At 40.6% G+C, this 18,198-nt stretch overlaps 1 protein-coding gene across 2 annotated transcripts in view; it reads right to left on the bottom strand.

The window, feature by feature from the left end:
• Nucleotides 1-3,324: 3,324 nt before the first annotated feature.
• Nucleotides 3,325-18,198, bottom strand: part of LOC137570097 (lecithin retinol acyltransferase-like) — a 52,786-nt gene continuing 37,912 nt past the window's right edge. Inside the window, exons 1-2 of one of the 2 annotated variants that reach the window (XM_068278891.1) lie at nt 10,385-10,946; nt 3,325-4,828 (exon numbers count right to left, since the gene is read on the bottom strand). In XM_068278891.1, the coding sequence (XP_068134992.1) occupies nt 4,676-4,828; nt 10,385-10,918 (687 nt within the window). In that variant the 5' untranslated portion in view covers nt 10,919-10,946 and the 3' untranslated portion in view covers nt 3,325-4,675. Of the gene's footprint in view, nt 4,829-10,384; nt 10,947-18,198 lie in introns of those variants that run through there. The other variant, XM_068278892.1, reaches the window with a different exon arrangement.

Here is an 18,198-nt window from a genome sequence, read left to right as displayed (position 1 = left end):
CTTTTTCCCGTTTTCCCGTTTTCACCTTATCTATGTTGCTTTTTTAAGCTCCCATAGAGGAAAATATATTCTATTAAGGTAAGAAAAGTAATATTGAAATGAAGTTAATCAGGAGCTTTGCGTGATTATTTTGCTTGTAAATGCGCTGAAAGGTTATTTTTATCAATTAGGTGATAAATAAGACATGTATGAGAAGTTTTGTGAATAGAGCTCATAGTGTAATTAAATAATTACTTTATTTAGTCAAATTGCAAACTGAATAAGAAGTGCTACAGGAAGAGGCTATGTACGGTATGCTATACAGTCTGAGTCTATAGAGAGAGCAAAGCATGGATCTGTGATTTTGTTAATGATTGTTCTGTTATCTCCAGCTGACTGAGTACATGTGTTGTGATTTATCTTCTTCTGTGCATTGTCCATCACTGACTAGCTACTGTTCATGAGGGTGGTGCCTCTAGTTGTCTGTCACTGACTAGCTACTGTTCATGAGGGTGGTGCCTCTAGTTGTCTGTCACTGACTAGCTACTGTTCATGAGGGTGGTGCCTCTAGTTAGTTGTCTGTCACTGACTAGCTACTGTTCATGAGGGTGGTGCCTCTAGTTGTCTGTCACTGACTAGCTACTGTTCATGAGGGTGGTGCCTCTAGTTGTCTGTCACTGACTAGCTACTGTTCATGAGGGTGATGCCCCTAGTTGTCTGTCACTGACTAGCTACTGTTCATGAGGGTGGTGCCTCTAGTTGTCTGTCACTGACTAGCTACTGTTCATGAGGGTGGTGCCTCTAGTTGTCTGTCACTGACTAGCTACTGTTCATGAGGGTGGTGCCTCTAGTTGTCTGTAACTGATTAGCTACTGTTTCTAAGGGTGGTGTCCCTAGTCGTCTGTCACTGATTTTTTACTGTTCATGAGGGTGGAGCCCCTAGTCGTCTGTCACTGACTATCTACTGTTCATAAAGGTGGTGCCCCTAGTTGTCTGTTACTGACTAGCTACTGTTCATGAAGGTGGTGCCCCTAGTTGTCTGTCACTGACTATCTACTGTTCATAAAGGTGGTGCTCCTAGTTGTCTGTTACTGACTAGCTACTGTTCATGAGGGTCGTGCCCCTAGTTGTCTGTTACTGACTAGCTACTGTTCATGAAGGTGGTGCCCCTAGTTGTCTGTTACTGACTAGCTACTGTTCATGAAGGTGGTGCCCCTAGTTGTCTGTTACTGACTAGCTACTGTTCATGAGGGTAGTGCAATTAGCACAGTAGCACAGAGAAAATAGCTCAGCCCTTTGTAATCTGTATTTACACTTTTACAGAGTCAGTCATGAACAAAATAATGTGACCAGGGTTTATGTACCAAGAGAACTAACCACAGTTAGGGCTGGTTCACACTATGAGCGCTATTCTAAATGCCAGTGATTTGAAAAGCCCTTGCTAATGTAATGCTATGTGTGTGTTCTCACTTGAGCGATGTGATTTTTTTCAAAAAAAAATCACACACAGCATTACATTAGCAAGAGCTTTACAAATCACTGGCATTTAGAAAAGCACTCGTAGTGTGAACTGGCCCAAAACATGATATAATGACATTGATCCAGAAACACACATTATTATTATTACACATAAAACCTATATTTCAATGGTATGTTCATATTAGTGCATCAGCGGTGCAGCGATTTCCATCATAATAATGCGTGTATTTACAGTGACGCATACTTTTCATTAACTGTATGTGTCAACTCACACTCTGAACACATGATGCCACTGATCATTGCCATTGCTTTGCCATCCTATCGCAACGCAACATGAATAGTGTGAACGTTGCCTTAGGGAATGTGTACACAAACCTATGGGAATCCTTAGATGTAAAGCTCATGTTTGCAATGTAATTAAAAGGCTATTTCCATTGGCCATGATTCCCGATGTTTTTCAGCACTCAACTTCGGAAGTGGGATTACAACCGATAGAAGTCAAAAGGCTGCTTCCAATTCAAGTGCATGAGGAAAAATTCAACCCGCTGCATTTTTTTTTTCGCAAATAACATCCGAATTTCCATTGGCGCACCAAGGGGGTTCAGATTTACATCAGCATGAAATGGGCAGAAACCAGTTTAATCTATGCCTCAGGGAAGTTTCTAGGCTAAATGGCACCTAGGGCGAGGCTGTAAAAATTGCGCCCCCTTCCCCCCCCACTCCCATGGACTCACGAACCCTTTCTCTTTAGGGACAGTCACACAGCCACAGGTCACAAGTAGATCTGCCTACTTACTAGTGACCCGTCACTCATCCAGGAGGAAGCAGGGACCAGGAAAACACACAGGCAAAGAGGGCCCAGCAAGCCGACTCCTCCATGGGTGCCATTCACTGACAAGCTGCAGTACTGCAGACGTCAGGTGTCATCACGCGGTGGTGACGTGATGATGACTTGATGTCGGACGCAGGCAGCCCAGGAGGAGTCAAGGAAGGTGATTGCTCTGGTAATATTCTTTCTTCTTCCATTTGGCTGCACCTCACGTCACCAGCTCCCTAGCGGTTATGTTCTTCTGTCTGCGCCCCCCTTCTTCTACTTGCCAGGGAGGTCGCCCTGACCAAGAAACGGCCCTGCTATGCATTGTTGTCCTTATCAGAGCACTCATCCATCTGTTTTGCCACAAAGTACATATGATTAGATGGGTGCCTGACCACCAGCTTGATTGTGCACCACATTGTGATAGCATAGTAGTGAGTAGGTCATTAGTTAGCTAACAGAGAAATTCTGGGCTGAATTTTCATAAGTGACCATTTAGAGTGAAATTGTCACTTTAAAGGACAACTGTCACGGGAGGGATATGAGGCTTCCTTTTAAACAATACCAGTTTCTTGGCTATGCTGCTGATCCTCTGCTTCTAATACTTTTAGCCTTAGACCATTAACAAGCATGAAGCAAATCAGGTGTTTATGATATTATTATCAGATCTGACAAGATTAGCTGCATGCTTGTTTCTGGTGTTATTCAGACACTACAGCAGCCAAATAGATCAGCAGGATAGCCAGGAATATGGTATTGTTTAAAAGGAAATAAATATGGCAGCCTCCATAACCCTCTCATTACAGTTGTCCTTTAAAGTGGATATCATGGCAAAAAACATTTCTTTTCTTTTTAAATGGCATAAGGAAGTTTAGAAATGTTGTCAAGATTTTTATGACATTTATGTCCTCATCCGGAAGGTTTCACCTCTTTGTAGTGAGACAGAAAATCAGGCAAATGCCACAGTTTGTTTGTTAGTGGAGCAGGACTTGGGAATCAGAAGTGAGAGAAATACTCCATGTATCCAAATAGGAAAGACAGTCCTCACAAAAGTTGGTGTTATCACTCTGTTGATAAAGATGGGTTGCTTTGACATCCACTTCAGTTGGTGCAATACAGACGTTAGATTGCAATACAATCTGACTGAACAATCTTCATCCAGTCTTACCAGTTTTGTAATATACAGACCTACTTGAACAATACACTGTACATCACATTTAATCTGTTGGACCTCACATAACATATACTGTAAAACACATGTGCATGCATTGCTGGTTATACATCTGATTGTACAGTGTGTAGCCATCCTTAAGGTGCCTAATGAGAGTGCAATTTTGGTGAACGATCGACCTTTCAATCCAATAATTGAGATTGAAAAGAAACAATCATAATCTGTTGATTGGGCCCTTAAAGGTGATTCAAAACTTTAAACAATCCAATCATTTCAGAACTGAGCCACAAAATGGATGATAATGCAATTAAATTATACGATCATTTGTTGACAGTCGGCACCTTCAACATTATACAGTCCAATTGATCAGAAAGTTGATTGTTTGCTGAAATAGCACTGTTAGTGGGCACCATAACTAACGTAACAAAATGACTGTGTCAGTTACTGTAAAGCATTCTTAGGGTATTGTAGCGGTAAAAACATACTGGGCTTGATTCACTAACCGGCACTAAGCCGGTTAGAGTGCCATATCACTTAGTGGGCACAAACTACAGTGCTAACCTTATCTGAGGTTAGTGTGCCTTATATGAGGTTAGTGTGCCTTATCTGAGGTTAGTGTGCCTTATCTGAGGTTAGTGTGCCTTATCTGAGGTTAGTGTGCCTTATCTGAGGTTAGTGTGCCTTATCTGCAGTTTGCGATGTAGCTTTGTCCATCTTTTAGTGTGCACAAAGCTATTTAGTGTGCACAAAGTTACTTAAGGCACACTAACTTAGATAAGGCACACTAACCTCAGATAAGGCACACTACCTCAGATAAGGCACACTATCTCAGATAAGGCACACTAATCTCAGATAAAGTACACTAACCAGTTTAGCGCCGGAAAACTTTTTTTCACTCCGGCGCTAACACTTAATGCCGGTTAGTGAATCAAGCCCACTGTGTACTGTTTAGTTCTGAATGGCAGCTACTCAGTAAAAGATATATAGTAGACTAATACTAATAATTTGTGTTACCGTAAATGCACATAAGGCTAAATATATTTCTTTTAATAAAACTTTATTTATTATATTACCTATTGTAGTACTTAAAAACATTATTATCTAGTGCTTAGTAAATGTTCTTATTCCTGATGAGTATGACATGAAAGCTTGTAGGTTTCCTGATACCATCTTGCGCTAACATCTTCTGTAGACACAAAGTAAAGTTCATCCTTCCAGTCTTCACCCAGCACTCAGCTGGCCATCCAGAGTGTAAATGTAAGAAGAAAGCAAGGAAGTGTGGTGGAAGGTCCTATACCCATACAGAGTGTCAGTGCCAGCCCTAATGCAGCAGAAATCAGTACGCTTCTTTGGTCTCGAATGATCTTCTTTATAGTCTCGCAGAACTGAAAGATAAAACGAAAGTTGTTGAATCAGGCAGCAGTAGTACAATGAAAGTACTGTATATGTAAAGAATATGCAAAAACAGGTTCATAAAGTTTAAAGCCTGGTGGTACACACAGCCAATTTTTGATTGGCCAATTGTACCTCTTCCACAAGGAAAGGGGGGCAACAGATTTTGAATACTATGAACAGATTGTGCAGGTGAGATCGCATACAAAGTGGTAAAATTGGCCAATCATTGGCTGGTCAAGTTTGGATGTGTGTATCAGGTTTTAGGCAGTGATAAACTGTTCACAGATCTTCTGTTCGTAAGATGAGTTTGTAGGCAAAAAGTGTGCATATTCCTATCCAGTGCCAACCATAAAATAATTATGAATCCCTCCATGCACAAGCTACAGACTGCTTGTAGATAAACAATTCTCACACAGCTATCATAAATATTGAGATCAGATGACGTCGTCTCAGTTCTTTAGCTCACATATGAGCTTTTAAACTAGACTGGTTAACAATGTCATATCGGTGGTACTCTTCACTGCATAGCTTATAACTTACATACTTCACCCTCCCCTGACGTTTAGCAGCACCTCTAGAGATTTGGCAGACCTACGCTTTCTATACAGTGGCATATATGTCTCATCCTTGATACAATTATTGAATGTGTATGATGCAATTGCATCCACAGCTACAGTATGAACCTCTGAATGATACGTGCCTTGATGCTGGCTCAGGGGGCTTGCCCACCTCTGTGGTTATGTGGAACCTATAATCTCTGATTTCTAGAGTGTTATGTGTATCTACTGCCTTTATGAAAGTTTTTAGCCGAGGTCTATTTAAAATTTCCTTCCATCCATGCGTTCTCGTGATGGATAAATTGCAAAGGGGACTTTTGTAAATGAAGCAATCTACTGATTTCCTGAAAAACTGCCTTTGTTTCTACAGAGATAATTGGACTTTCATCACTTTTGCCAGAAATTGGCCCATGTGCAATTCACTTTTTCTCCTGAGTTTTCTCCTAAGTGATATTATCACATCCGGCCCATATGCAGGTAACGTTTTCTTCTGAGTCTCTTAGGAGATAATTGGTATATTCTCTTTAAAATGTCTTTTTAGCATTTTACAATTGAAAAAGTACTTGAAAGTTGGTGAAAAATTACTATTAAAATAATTTTAAGTATTTTCTTGCTTACTGGTGGTTTGAAAGGCTTTTTTTTATGATAAGGTGTGAAAACATCACCTACGAGAAAAGCGAGAAAATACTCAAAATAATTCTGATAGTAGTTGTTCACAAACTTTTAGGTACTTTTCAATTGTAAAATGCTTTAGGCTAGGTTCACAGTGGGACATTGTGTTGTAAACTTACAAAGCAACATTACAACGCAACAAAGAAGTAGTAATGCAGATTAAGTAGTAATGCAGATTAAGTGTTACTGTAGCATTTCATTGACAGTAAAGCATACAGTCAATGAAAAGTAAGCACTCCTGTACCTGGTAACTTCAGCAGTGCGTTACTATAACTCTACATGTTACAATGCAAGACTAACGTTGCACTGTGAGCGTCACATTTTATAACGCAGCTCCGTAACAGCCCACTGTGAACCTAGCCTTAAAGTTATTTTAAAAAAGAATATGAAAATGATCTCCTAGAAGATAACTCAGGAGACAAAGTTAACTACATATGGGCCATTGTCTCTTTAAAGGGACTCCGAGCTCAAAAAAAAAAAAATGAAAATTGCACTCACCTTGGGCTTTCTGCAGCCCAGTGTAGGTCGGGAGGTCCCACGATGGCGTCCTGCCTCTTCTCCCAGAGATGGCTGGCCGGCGGCTTCTGGGCAGCTCCAGGCGACACTGGCCTGAGCGTCGGGCTAGTGCTTCTGCATACAAGACGTGTGACGTAATCACGCCGGCCGCCTCGCGTCATCACGGCGGCCGGCGTGACAATAAGGCGCATGCACGATTAAACCGCGCATGCGCCGTACTGTCACGCCGGCCGTGATGACGCAAGGCGGCCGACAAGATTACGCCACACGTGTCATATGTGGGAGCGGGAGCCCGACACTCGGGCCAGTGTCGCCTGGAGCCGCCCGGAAGCCGCCGGCCAGCCATCTCTGGGAGAAGAGCCAGGACGCCGTCGTGGGACTCCCGACCTACACTGGGCTGCAGAAAGCCCAAGGTGAGTGCAATTTTCATATTTTTTTTTTAGCTCGGAGTCCCTTTAAGAAGCAGTGGCAAAAGTCAATGGGCCATGTATTGTTAACAGTTCCAGAGCTTGAAGGAAAGGATATGGTCACATCATAACTCCATAACACCCCCTGACCTCTTGTTATACATTTGAAAGGGGTCTTAGCAGCCATTAGAAGTGTGATTTCTCACATTGAGTCACGTGATTCTCATTTTTCACATTAAAGTGTGCTTTATATATTAAATGAACATCCATACACTATTATGCTAGAGTAGGGAGTGTTGTAAGATTTTAATAAGCCTTTTTAGTGTTCCACTTTGAGAGTAAGAAATAGACATGAAAGCTAAATCATTTCACCAGGAACACAAATAGCAATGAACACAATTAAGTGATCTGCTTGATCTGCAAATTTTAATTATTCCCAGGAAACAATTTACTGTGCAAAGGCTGTGCATGTGTATGTTCTAAATGATATATTGTATATGCACACTACTAATCAAAACATGTGCAAGCTTCAGCTAGAAATATAAGCAAATTACATATAATTATACATTACAATTAGAATAGAAGTAAATTAAAACAAACATACATAGATAAAAAGACAGATCGTAAAAAATGTTTTTTAGGCCCTTGTCACTTTGGGTCAGGTCCAATTCACTTTTCTCCTAGAAGATAATTTTTCTTTTTTAAAATAACTTTTGCACACTACAATTGAAAAAGTACCAAAAAATAGGTGAAAAAGTATTGTCAAGATCATTGAGTATTTTCTTGCTTGCGGATAGCTTAAAGGGCATTTTATTTAGAATGTGAAACTATCACCTAGGAGAAAACTTAGGAGAAAAGGGGCCATATGCAATTCTCTTTTTCACCTGAGTTTTCTCCTAGATTATATTTTTAAACTGGTCAATAAATTGCCCTTTAAGCCACCAGAAAGCAAGGAAATACTCAAAATAATTTTGATAGTATTATTTCACCAACTTTTTGGTACTTTTTTAGTTGAAAAGTACTGAAAAGTTATTTTAAATCAGAGATGAAAAATTATCTCCTGGGAGAAAAGTCAGGTGAAAAAGTGATTTGCATATGGCCCAAGGGCCCATATTAACTTTTTCTCCTAAGTTTTCTCCTAGGAGATAATTTGTCATCTTCCATTTCAAACAACTTTTCTGCACTTTGCAACTGAAAAAATATCAAAAAGTAGGTAAAAAAGTACTATCAAAATTATTTTTCTTTTTATATTACTTTTCTTGCTAGCTGGTGGTTTAAAAGGCATTTTATCAACAATTTTGGAAATATCACCTAGGAGAAAACTAAGGAGAAATTAATTGCATATGGGCCAAATTGAATTTGATTGGGCCCCTTTTCTCCTAAAATTTCTCCTAAATGATATGTTGTTCACACCTTATTAATAAAATACCTTTTAAGGCACCAAGCAAGAAAATACTGAAAATAATTCCGATAGTATTTTTCACTTATTTTTTTTAGAATAAAAGTTATTCTAAGCAGAAAATAAAAAAAAAACTCCTAGGAAAAAACTTAGGAGAAAAAGTGAATTGGATCGGGGCCATTATGTTTTATACTTCTATTTTTGTGAATTTTTATTGCTGAGTTTGAGTTAAAACTATTTCAATGTCCCGCTCTTGTGTTGTAAATCAGATTATTCAGTTATTTGCTTGTGCTAAATAAAAACACACGTGAAAGATTAAATAACCAAGTGAAACAATGACAATCCATTCATATGTACCTGACATTATTACTAATATTTACACAGAGTTGAAATCTAGCATGTGCTTTCATACATGGAATAGATTTTATGTTCTGCCCACCCTTTTCAGACTGCAGAATTGCAGACATTAGCTCACATGAGAGAGAAGGAAGGCGTACATAAAGTTTTATTGGATGACTGCAAGGAAGTAACACTTTCATAGACTTTTAAAAGAAACCCGCTAAGCCCAGACACAAATTCATGTCTCCAGTGACTGCAGGAACTGTGCAATTAATAGGAAGAAGGTTATTAGCAATCAGCCTGAATTGTTCCAGAGGAAGCTATAAGACCTCTTCCTTTACAGCAGGTTACTTTGTAGTTGGTATCTCCACTCATTTTATATGTAAACAAAGGGCAATAAATGTAGTTTGCAACTGAAACCTCTATATCACACATTGTAGATAAAAAAAATCTTCACAGAGAGCACAAATCTGTAAAGGAGAGATTCCCATAAACAGTTAACTGCAATAACACTCAATATATGTATAAACTGTTTTAAAAAGATAAAAGCAAAACAGAGTATTTAACTCATTTATATACAGGGAATTCTCAATCTGTGATCAAATAAAAAGGGCGAATGATATTAGGTCACCCTAAGGTAAATACCCCTGCTATTTAGGTCAATCAACTGAAAAAGTGGATTAAAATATCTATGAATAATTTCAGATGCTAAGAAAAAGGTATAACAAGTGATATAAAAATGAAAGATCTTTATTTAACAGAAAATATTAAAGGGTGTACATAAAATGCTGATGCTGACTACTAACCCTTATTTTAAAACCGATTCAAATAATCAAGCTCTCAATTTGTGTGCAATTGCTTTATGTCGTTAACAAAGACTATGTTGCTTGATTTTCGTTATATTTCTTGAAACAGCATGAAATGTACAGTACACAACTTATGCAGTTACAATTGTTTAATTAATACAATGTCCAGTATATTCTAAAAGTTATCAGGCAGAGATTTTGTGAACCCCAATGTGGTTGCTGGCCTGGGCCAAAAATTAAAAAAACAACTAATAGTGTGGAAAAATGTTAAATGCGTAGAGAACTTTATTACTTTACTATACTCAGGATCTCACTGGTTTTTGGTGGGTTTTTTTTCGGATATACATGTAATATTAGTAAGTCATACTATCATGGATTTGGTACTAAAGCCCTGTTTTAATTGATGTATTTTTTTTAACTTTTATATACAGTTTACCACTTTATATATTGGATAATTGGAAAATATTTCTTTATATATTGACACTGTGCCTATTTTTCCTAGCCAGCACAATATAACTGGTGAAGCTGTTGTTATTGTGACCTACAGAGAAAAATACATAAATACATTAAGCATAGTATAATCAAAATAATAATCTTATCTTGCTTATTTTCTACCCATATTACCTTAAAATATATAATTTGCTAGTTCAGTTGTCCATATCGCCTATACGTGCATCCACAAGTATGAGTAAAATACATAACAATAACATTTATTAAAGCTAGAAAACACAATGGTGTTCTTTTAGTGTCAGGCAGCTATTGCATTTAGTTTTGCTGCAAATCTTATATCCACATACAGAAGAAAAATGACAGAACACCAGCATTACTACAGTTATGAGACACAGTTTACCTTGTTGGTTTGAAAGCTCACAGGATATCCATATCTGCAGTAAGTGACAAAATGCTCACAGTTATCCCACAGCAGGCTGTACGAAGTGGTCCCGACTAATTGTTCAGCCCTTTGGGCCACTTCCTCATTACAGAGAGGTTTGTTCTTAAAGCTGCTGTCCATGTGATTAACCATTACAGCTCCACCATAGGCAAAGTCCTGCACAGTGTCCACCCTAATACTGGCCACCTTGGCCAGGACACCCAAAATCAGCCTCTTGTTTGTCACAACTTTGCCAATCAGACACTTGTCGTCTGACAGAGCAGGAAGTATATCGGGCATCAGATGGGCAACTTTGCCATTCCCTAAATATATTCCAAAGTGAACAAACAATGTTCTGGGAACTTCTAATAAGTCTCCTCTTTTCAAACTGCAAACGCCAGAAGAATATCTTGCTTTACTTCTCTTTTTAGCCAGGTTAAACTTCTTAAAATTGGCAAATATAAACACCTTCTCAAAAAGAAATACCATCAGTCCTAGCAGCAGAGACCTCATGATGTCACCTTGAGGATTACAAGGCAAGCCTTAGGCTGCAGTCATCTGCCTCATGCTAATGTGTGTTTTTTGTTAAACACATGAGGGAGAATCTTTTGACATCAGAGATTAAAGCCAGCAAGGATTGGCTGAAAGTAATGTGGGAGTCCCTCTTCATTCCATTGTATTAGGACCTTCATATGCAAGAGAAGGCAACAAATGAACACAGGGCATTGTAACTTTTGCACTTGGTACCTCTTATGAACGTTTGCTGAAAATCAGTTGTGCTAAAAGTACTTTCATTGAAATATTAATATTAAAACAGTAGAATTGCCCTTGTTAAATAAAAGTACAAAAATGACTTTGTATAACTAGACTATCCTTAGGGCCCATTTCCACTGAGTATGAATTTGCATTGCGAAAATGTCACAATTCACATTAATACTGAATGTAATGCAATCTCAATGGAATCGTTTCTATTGAATGCTTTTTTTGTAGTCCATTCCGAAAAAAAAAGCGACAGCTTGCTGCAGATTTTCGCACCATGCATCTGTTTAATGATATTTAAGTTTACTAGACACATGCGGCAATTCATATACACTTTTCCATACAATAACACAAAAATGAGCATACGGAAAAACAAGCGAAATTGAGCATCCTTGTGGAAACGGTTTGATAATATGCCCAATCTCATGTTTTGATACACCTACTTATTCATGTTGCCAGCGGCAAATAAGCTACATATCATATACTACATTTAAAAGCAACAAGTAAAGTTCCAAATAATCATTGACATTTTAGTACCTGAAAGCTATTCTAGAACTGATTTCAGTAACTTCTGTGTACACACAATGGTGGTCATCCAAAGGGATCAGGACTCAATCCCTCAGGTGACGGTTTTGGGGGCTGAGTGTTGTACAGACACCTTGCCTGTAGCAGAATGGAGGAGTGACAGCATGACACATAACGGATCAGCTTCCAAGAGTAGGAGTAAGGAGGCACATGGTGCACTTATCCGGTTGCTGGTGCTCTGGTTCTTTAAATGAAATAGTGAACACTTGTACACAAGTTTAGTATAGCATGTGTACACATCTTAAGACATCAGGTATTTTTAGATCTTTATGTACTAAATACAGAGAGCAGATAATGGCCGGCTATTACTTGCAACCGAGAATAATGTGGTAATTATATGGAAACCAGTGCAAGATCTAGTGCAAAAGTGGAGTAGTTGCTCAGTGCAACCCAGCAGAATCCTTGATCTGAAAGTCTGCTCCATTACAAACAAGTTCTTCTCCAGTTTTCTTTGTGCTGGTTTTGACAAATTTGCCCTTTTATATTTAAACGATTTACAATTAAAATAAAAGGTTTGGATTTGCAAAGTAATACTTCAACTAAAGCTATGTACAATCGTTCTTCATACCAACATACAACTGTTCTCACCAGGGGCAGTCGGTAGGGGCTGCCTTGGCCGAGTATCCTGAGTATCTTGCATGTCATCTGAAAATCTAGCATGAATCTAGCTATGGTAGGTTGATTCAGCCGAGTGCTGGCCAAGGGCATTGTTCTCGCCATCTCTTGCCTGCTTCATCGTGTGCCGCTCTCCTTCCCTCCATATTAACAAAATGCTTCACTAGCGCATAGGCTAGCAACACATCTGCACAGAACTCGACCCAAATTATCACTTCAAGGCTCAGGTCCTGATCCCTGCTGGGCCACATTCATCCTACGTTAAGCGCATACTTATGTTGATCATCACTAGTCAGGTCTTTATCTTGTACAGGCATTAGAAGGTTGTTCCACTATTAGTTACTTTAAAGTTGTATAGGACAACAAACGTGCATCTGTTTGCATCTCTGCCTTCTCAGATTAACAGTTTGCTGGGATGAATATCCCTGTACCATCGCTATTGTATTCTGTCTGAGGCAAAAGCATTCAGTCTTTCTCCCCCATCCAATACAGATGAACATGTATGCCCAGTTGAATCAAAAAGTATGCTAAGTCTAAAAAGTCATACGTCTGTCTTATGGTGGCCATGCATGGTACAATTTTTTCATACAATCTTAGCAATTCTATGTAGTATAAGGGTAAATTAAGTGAATATACTGAAAGGATAATTTAGGCAGTTCCCTTATATTACATAGAAATGATAAGATTGTATGAAAAAATTGTACCATGTATGGCCACCATTAGGAAACCTATTACCAATGAGAAAACATCTAAGCACCGAAAAACAAGCACATGAACTGCACAGATGTTTCTTATTTTCAAAACTGTGCTGTCAATACTGATTAGTCAGCGATGGAAACAACCTGTTTTAGTGTTCCATTAGAAACACCTATCAGTTTCTTAAATATTGTATGACATCAGACCTATCAGCAATGCTTTGATCCTGTAGTCAACAGAGGAGCTGTCACTTGAAAATATAAACTCTTCTCATTCAGGGGCCTAACTCTTAGGCCTCTTTTCCATGGGCACTTGATAGGCAGTGAAATGCCTCTCAAACTCTCACAACTGCTTGCTGCTGCCTAGTAACTGCTCACTGCTGCCTGGTTACTGCTCACTGCTGCCTGGCAACTGGTTGCTGAGCACACAGTTCAACTGCCCGTGCAAAAGAGGCCTTACTCCCAAGAATGGCCATTGCATGTAGAGAGTGCGGGACATTCTCATTGGTGTGCCAGTTTACATGGTTTGGCAAAAAGGTATTGCCTTTCTATAAATAGGTCAATGTTGATTGATTTATGTATTTGCAGGCAGCAATGATTCAAGTGTGTTATTTCCAAAGTTAGCGCTACAACAGGATCAGTGCTATGTATTGTTGAACAAAAATGTAATATTTCTAATCATATGATTATAAAATTAAAAAAGCAATAGTACATAAAACTCCTCAAGAGCTTCAGTCCTTCAACGAACAGGTATAATATATTATAATAAAAAGTCCAGATTTCATAAACAAACAGTCTCTAAGGTTTGTATGCGCTTCTAAGTAGGTGTCAGTTCCACCGTCTGCTTGTATCTCTTATTATCGTAGTTAGCGCTCCACCTTATATAGCAAATACATCAATGCCTCTTGTATATGATTGCACTCACCCTGTCCGTTTGACCACTGTGAGACTGGTCAAAAATCACTCATGTGTAATCCCCCTCGATCAGGTCCTCTTCTCCACTGCTCTTTCCTTTTGCTGTCAGTCCTCGTTGGTCTAGGTGTATCTCATAGGGTGAAAAAACCTCACATAGTACAGTTCCGTTTAAAATAAGATATACTTTAATCCTAAAAAGTTGCACTCACAATGTGTTGGAGCAATAAACAGCGCTCAGAGTTTTGGTTACGGGCTCTCCCCCGTGCCTCCCGGTCAGGCTCGTTGGTTCGCTCCTGATGAGTCACACGGAGTGACGAAATGCGTAGGGTTGAGCTACCTCGGACTGTCGGAAGCACGGAGTGCACAGCGTGGGGAACGTACTGGCCAAACGATTAACCATTCCACTACTGTGTGCGGACAACCAGCGGGAAGCGGAGCGAACCAACGAGCCTGACCGGGAGGCACGGGGGAGAGCCCGTAACCAAAACTCTGAGCGCTGTTTATTGCTCCAACACATTGTGAGTGCAACTTTTTAGGATTAAAGTATATCTTATTTTAAACGGAACTGTACTATGTGAGGTTTTTTCACCCTATGAGATACACCTAGACCAACGAGGACTGACAGCAAAAGGAAAGAGCAGTGGAGAAGAGGACCTGATCGAGGGGGATTACACATGAGTGATTTTTGACCAGTCTCACAGTGGTCAAACGGACAGGGTGAGTGCAATCATATACAAGAGGCATTGATGTATTTGCTATATAAGGTGGAGCGCTAACTACGATAATAAGAGAATGATTCAAGTGTGATGTGGGTCTAGGTATAATATGTGTTTTCTGATTCTTGTTTTGAACTTTGAGGCTACAATATTTTATGTTCATGCATATACTCATTTAAAGTGGATCTGATTATGTCAATACAATAGCACATGTGAAAGGGTGCATATATAAGTTGCAATGCATTTCTGTGTCATGTTTCATTTAAAGTGAATCTATCATACACAGGGGTTATATACCGTGGGATGTGAAAGTTTGGGCAACCTTGTCAATCATCTTGATTTTCCTGTATAAATCTTTGGTTGTTATGATAAAAAATGTCAGTTAAATATATCATGTAGGAGACACACACGGTGATATTTGAGAAGTGAAATAAAGTTTATTGGATTCACAGAAAGTGCACAATAATTGTTTAAACAAAATTAGGCAGGTGCATAAATTTGGGCACCATAAAAAAGAAATTAAATCAATATTTAGTAGATCCTCCTTTTGCAGAAATTACAGCCTCTGAATGCTTCCTGTAGGTTCCAATGAGAGTCCGGATTCTGGTTGAAGGTATTTTGGACCATTCCTCTTTACAAATCATCTCTAGTTCATTCAGGTTTGATGGCTTCCGAGCATGGACAGCTCTCTTTAACTTACAACACAGATATTTTCAATTATATTCAGGTCTGGGGACTGAGATGTCCATTCCAGAACATTTTACTTGTTTCTCTGCATGAATGCCTTAGTAGATTTTGAGCAGTGTTTAGGATTGTTGTCTTGTTGAAAGATCCAGCTCTGGTGCAGCTTCAGCTTTGTCACTGATTCCTGGACACTGGTCTCCAGAATCTGATGATACTGAGTGGAAACCATGCGTCCCTCAATTTTGACAAGAATCCCGGTCCCTGCACTGGCCACACAGCCCCACAGCATGATGGAACCACCACCATATATTACTGTAAGTAGCAGATGTTTTTCTTAGAGTGCTGAGTTATTTTTCCTCCATGCACAATGCCCCTTGTTATGCCCAAATAACTCAATTTTAGTTTCATCAGTCCAAAGCACCTTATTCCAAATTTAAGCTGGCTTGTAGTTCTGCGCATGCGCAGTACAGCCCGGCGGACGTCCGATGACGTCAGCGCGCCGGCGTGGGACGCAGAAGTCCCAGGAAATGGAGCGCAGAAGAGCCCGACCTGGCAGCCGGCCTGGCCAGGTCGGGTCGGGCACCGGAGACCACCGGGAGCCTGCGGAGCGGCGGCGAGGGCACCTCCTGCCTGCCACGGGCTGGAGGAAGCCCCAGGTAAGTGGAAATTTATTTTTATTTTTTTAATCCCCTCCCTGAACCTTCCCTTTAAACAATTATTGCACACTTTCTATAAATCCAATAAACTTTATTTTACTTCTCCAATATCACTGTGTGTGTCTCCTATATGAAACATTTAACTGACATTTTTTATCGTAACAACCAATGATTTATACCGGAAAATCATGACGATAAACAAGGTTGCCCAAACTTTCGCACCCCACTGTATAACCATGAAGAACATGGACATACAGTGATCAACCACAACATTAAAACCCCTGACAAGTGATGTGAATAACATTGATTATATCAATACAATAGCACATGTGAATGGGGTGCATATATAAGCAGCAATGCATTTCTGTGTGCATGTTTGCAGTGCTTTTTAATATGCATTTTAGGATAAGTTCACAGTGGGATTTGCATTGTATTCCCTGTAAGAACAAGGACCCATGCAAAGACCCACTGTGAACAATTCACAATAGGATGTTCCCTGTATAACAGGAATGAAATGGCACAAAAAATTTGTATCGCTTGTTACAGTGAAGCTTAAGCCAGAAAAAAAAATTACGTAATTTTGTACGCGTTGCGGTCCGCAATAGCGCTAATTACAGTCGGGAATGCGAAAAAAAGATACGCGTGGCCAGTCCTGACGGGCCTGTCGGCAAAAACGAAACTAGCTGGCAGCGGGGGACCAGAGGATTAGTGAGTGGCTGCGAGGGCACAGGACTGCTGCAGGGGGCTGGTAGACGCCCCATGTGAGTAAAACTCGTATTTTTTTTCTGGCTTAATGTTCACTTTAAAGCAGGGGTCTCAAACTCGCGGCCCACGGGCCATTTGCTGCCCGCGATACAATATTTTGTGGCCCTCGCCGGCAAAAGCTTCCTTATAGTTCGCTTCAGTGCTCCCAACTAATCCGCCGCATCCCCGCCGCTAAACGAGGGCTGCAGAGCCCCCAAATTGCCTGGGGGGGGCAATCCGCCGGCATTTCCTGGAAGGGGCACAGCTTTCAGCTTCAGCTCTGCCCCTCCTGACGTCAATCGCCGCACGGATCGCCGCCTCTCCCCGCCTCTCTCTGTGAAGGAAGAGTGAGAGGGGCGGGCAGAGGCGGCAATGCGCCGCGATTGTGAAATTCCTTATGCGGCCCAGCCTCATCCTGATTTTGCCTCCAGCCCCCCAGGTATTTTGAGTTTGAGACCCCTGCTTTAAAGGGACACTTAAGTCAAACAAAAAAATTAGTTTTACTCACCTAGGGCTTCCAATAGCCCCCTGCAGCTGTCCGGTGCCCTCGCCGTCTCCCTTCCGATCCTCCTGGCCCCGCCGGCAGCCACTTCCTGTTTCGGTGACAGGAGCTGACAGGCTGGGGACGCAAGTGATTCTTCGCGTTCCCAGACACATTAGCACCCTCTATGCTGCTATATGGTATATGATATATGCTATAGCAGCATAGATGGCGCTATTGTGGCCAGGAACACGAAGAATCACTCGCGTCCCCAGCCTGTCAGCTCCTGTCACTGAAACAGGAAGTAGCTGCCGGCGGGGCCAGGAGGATCGGAGGGAGATGGCGAGGTCACCGGACAGCTGCAGCGGGCTATTGGAAGCCCCAGGTGAGTAAAACTCATTTTTTTTTTACTTAAGTGTCCCTTTAAGGTAACACAGCGTCACAACAGTGAAGCATACCATCAAGGAGGTAGGGTAAGGTATGCTTCAGGCTAAGTTCACAGTGGGACGTTAAAGTTGCGCGTTAAAACAACATTTAGCGCAGAATAACTCACTGCAATGAAAAATCAATGCCCTGTTCACAGTGCACACGTTGCATTGGTGTCTAACGCTGCACGTTAAGTAAAAGTACTGCATGCAGTGCGTTATACACGTTATTAGCTGCGTTGGACTGTTTGCACATGCTCAGTAATGACTTGGAAGCATACTTTTCATTCCCTGTATTTTTTACTGTATTTGCTGTATGCGACGGTAACGCTGCGTTGCCACTTTTTGGGCGCGTTGCGTTGTAAGCTTGCGGTGCGACTTTAACGTGGCATCAAAATGCAACGTCCCACTGTGAATTTAGCCTCACTGTACCTGTTAACGCATGTGTTTTGCTGTAACACTGCATGCAGTGCGTTACCATGCTGCACTCTATTGTACTGGAATGCACCCACCGCACT

Source organism: Hyperolius riggenbachi, chromosome 1, assembly GCF_040937935.1.
Source record: "Hyperolius riggenbachi isolate aHypRig1 chromosome 1, aHypRig1.pri, whole genome shotgun sequence".
Taxonomy (NCBI): domain Eukaryota; kingdom Metazoa; phylum Chordata; class Amphibia; order Anura; family Hyperoliidae; genus Hyperolius; species Hyperolius riggenbachi.
Note: the sequence above shows the minus strand (reverse complement) of the source record. Positions and strands in the feature narration are given on the sequence as shown.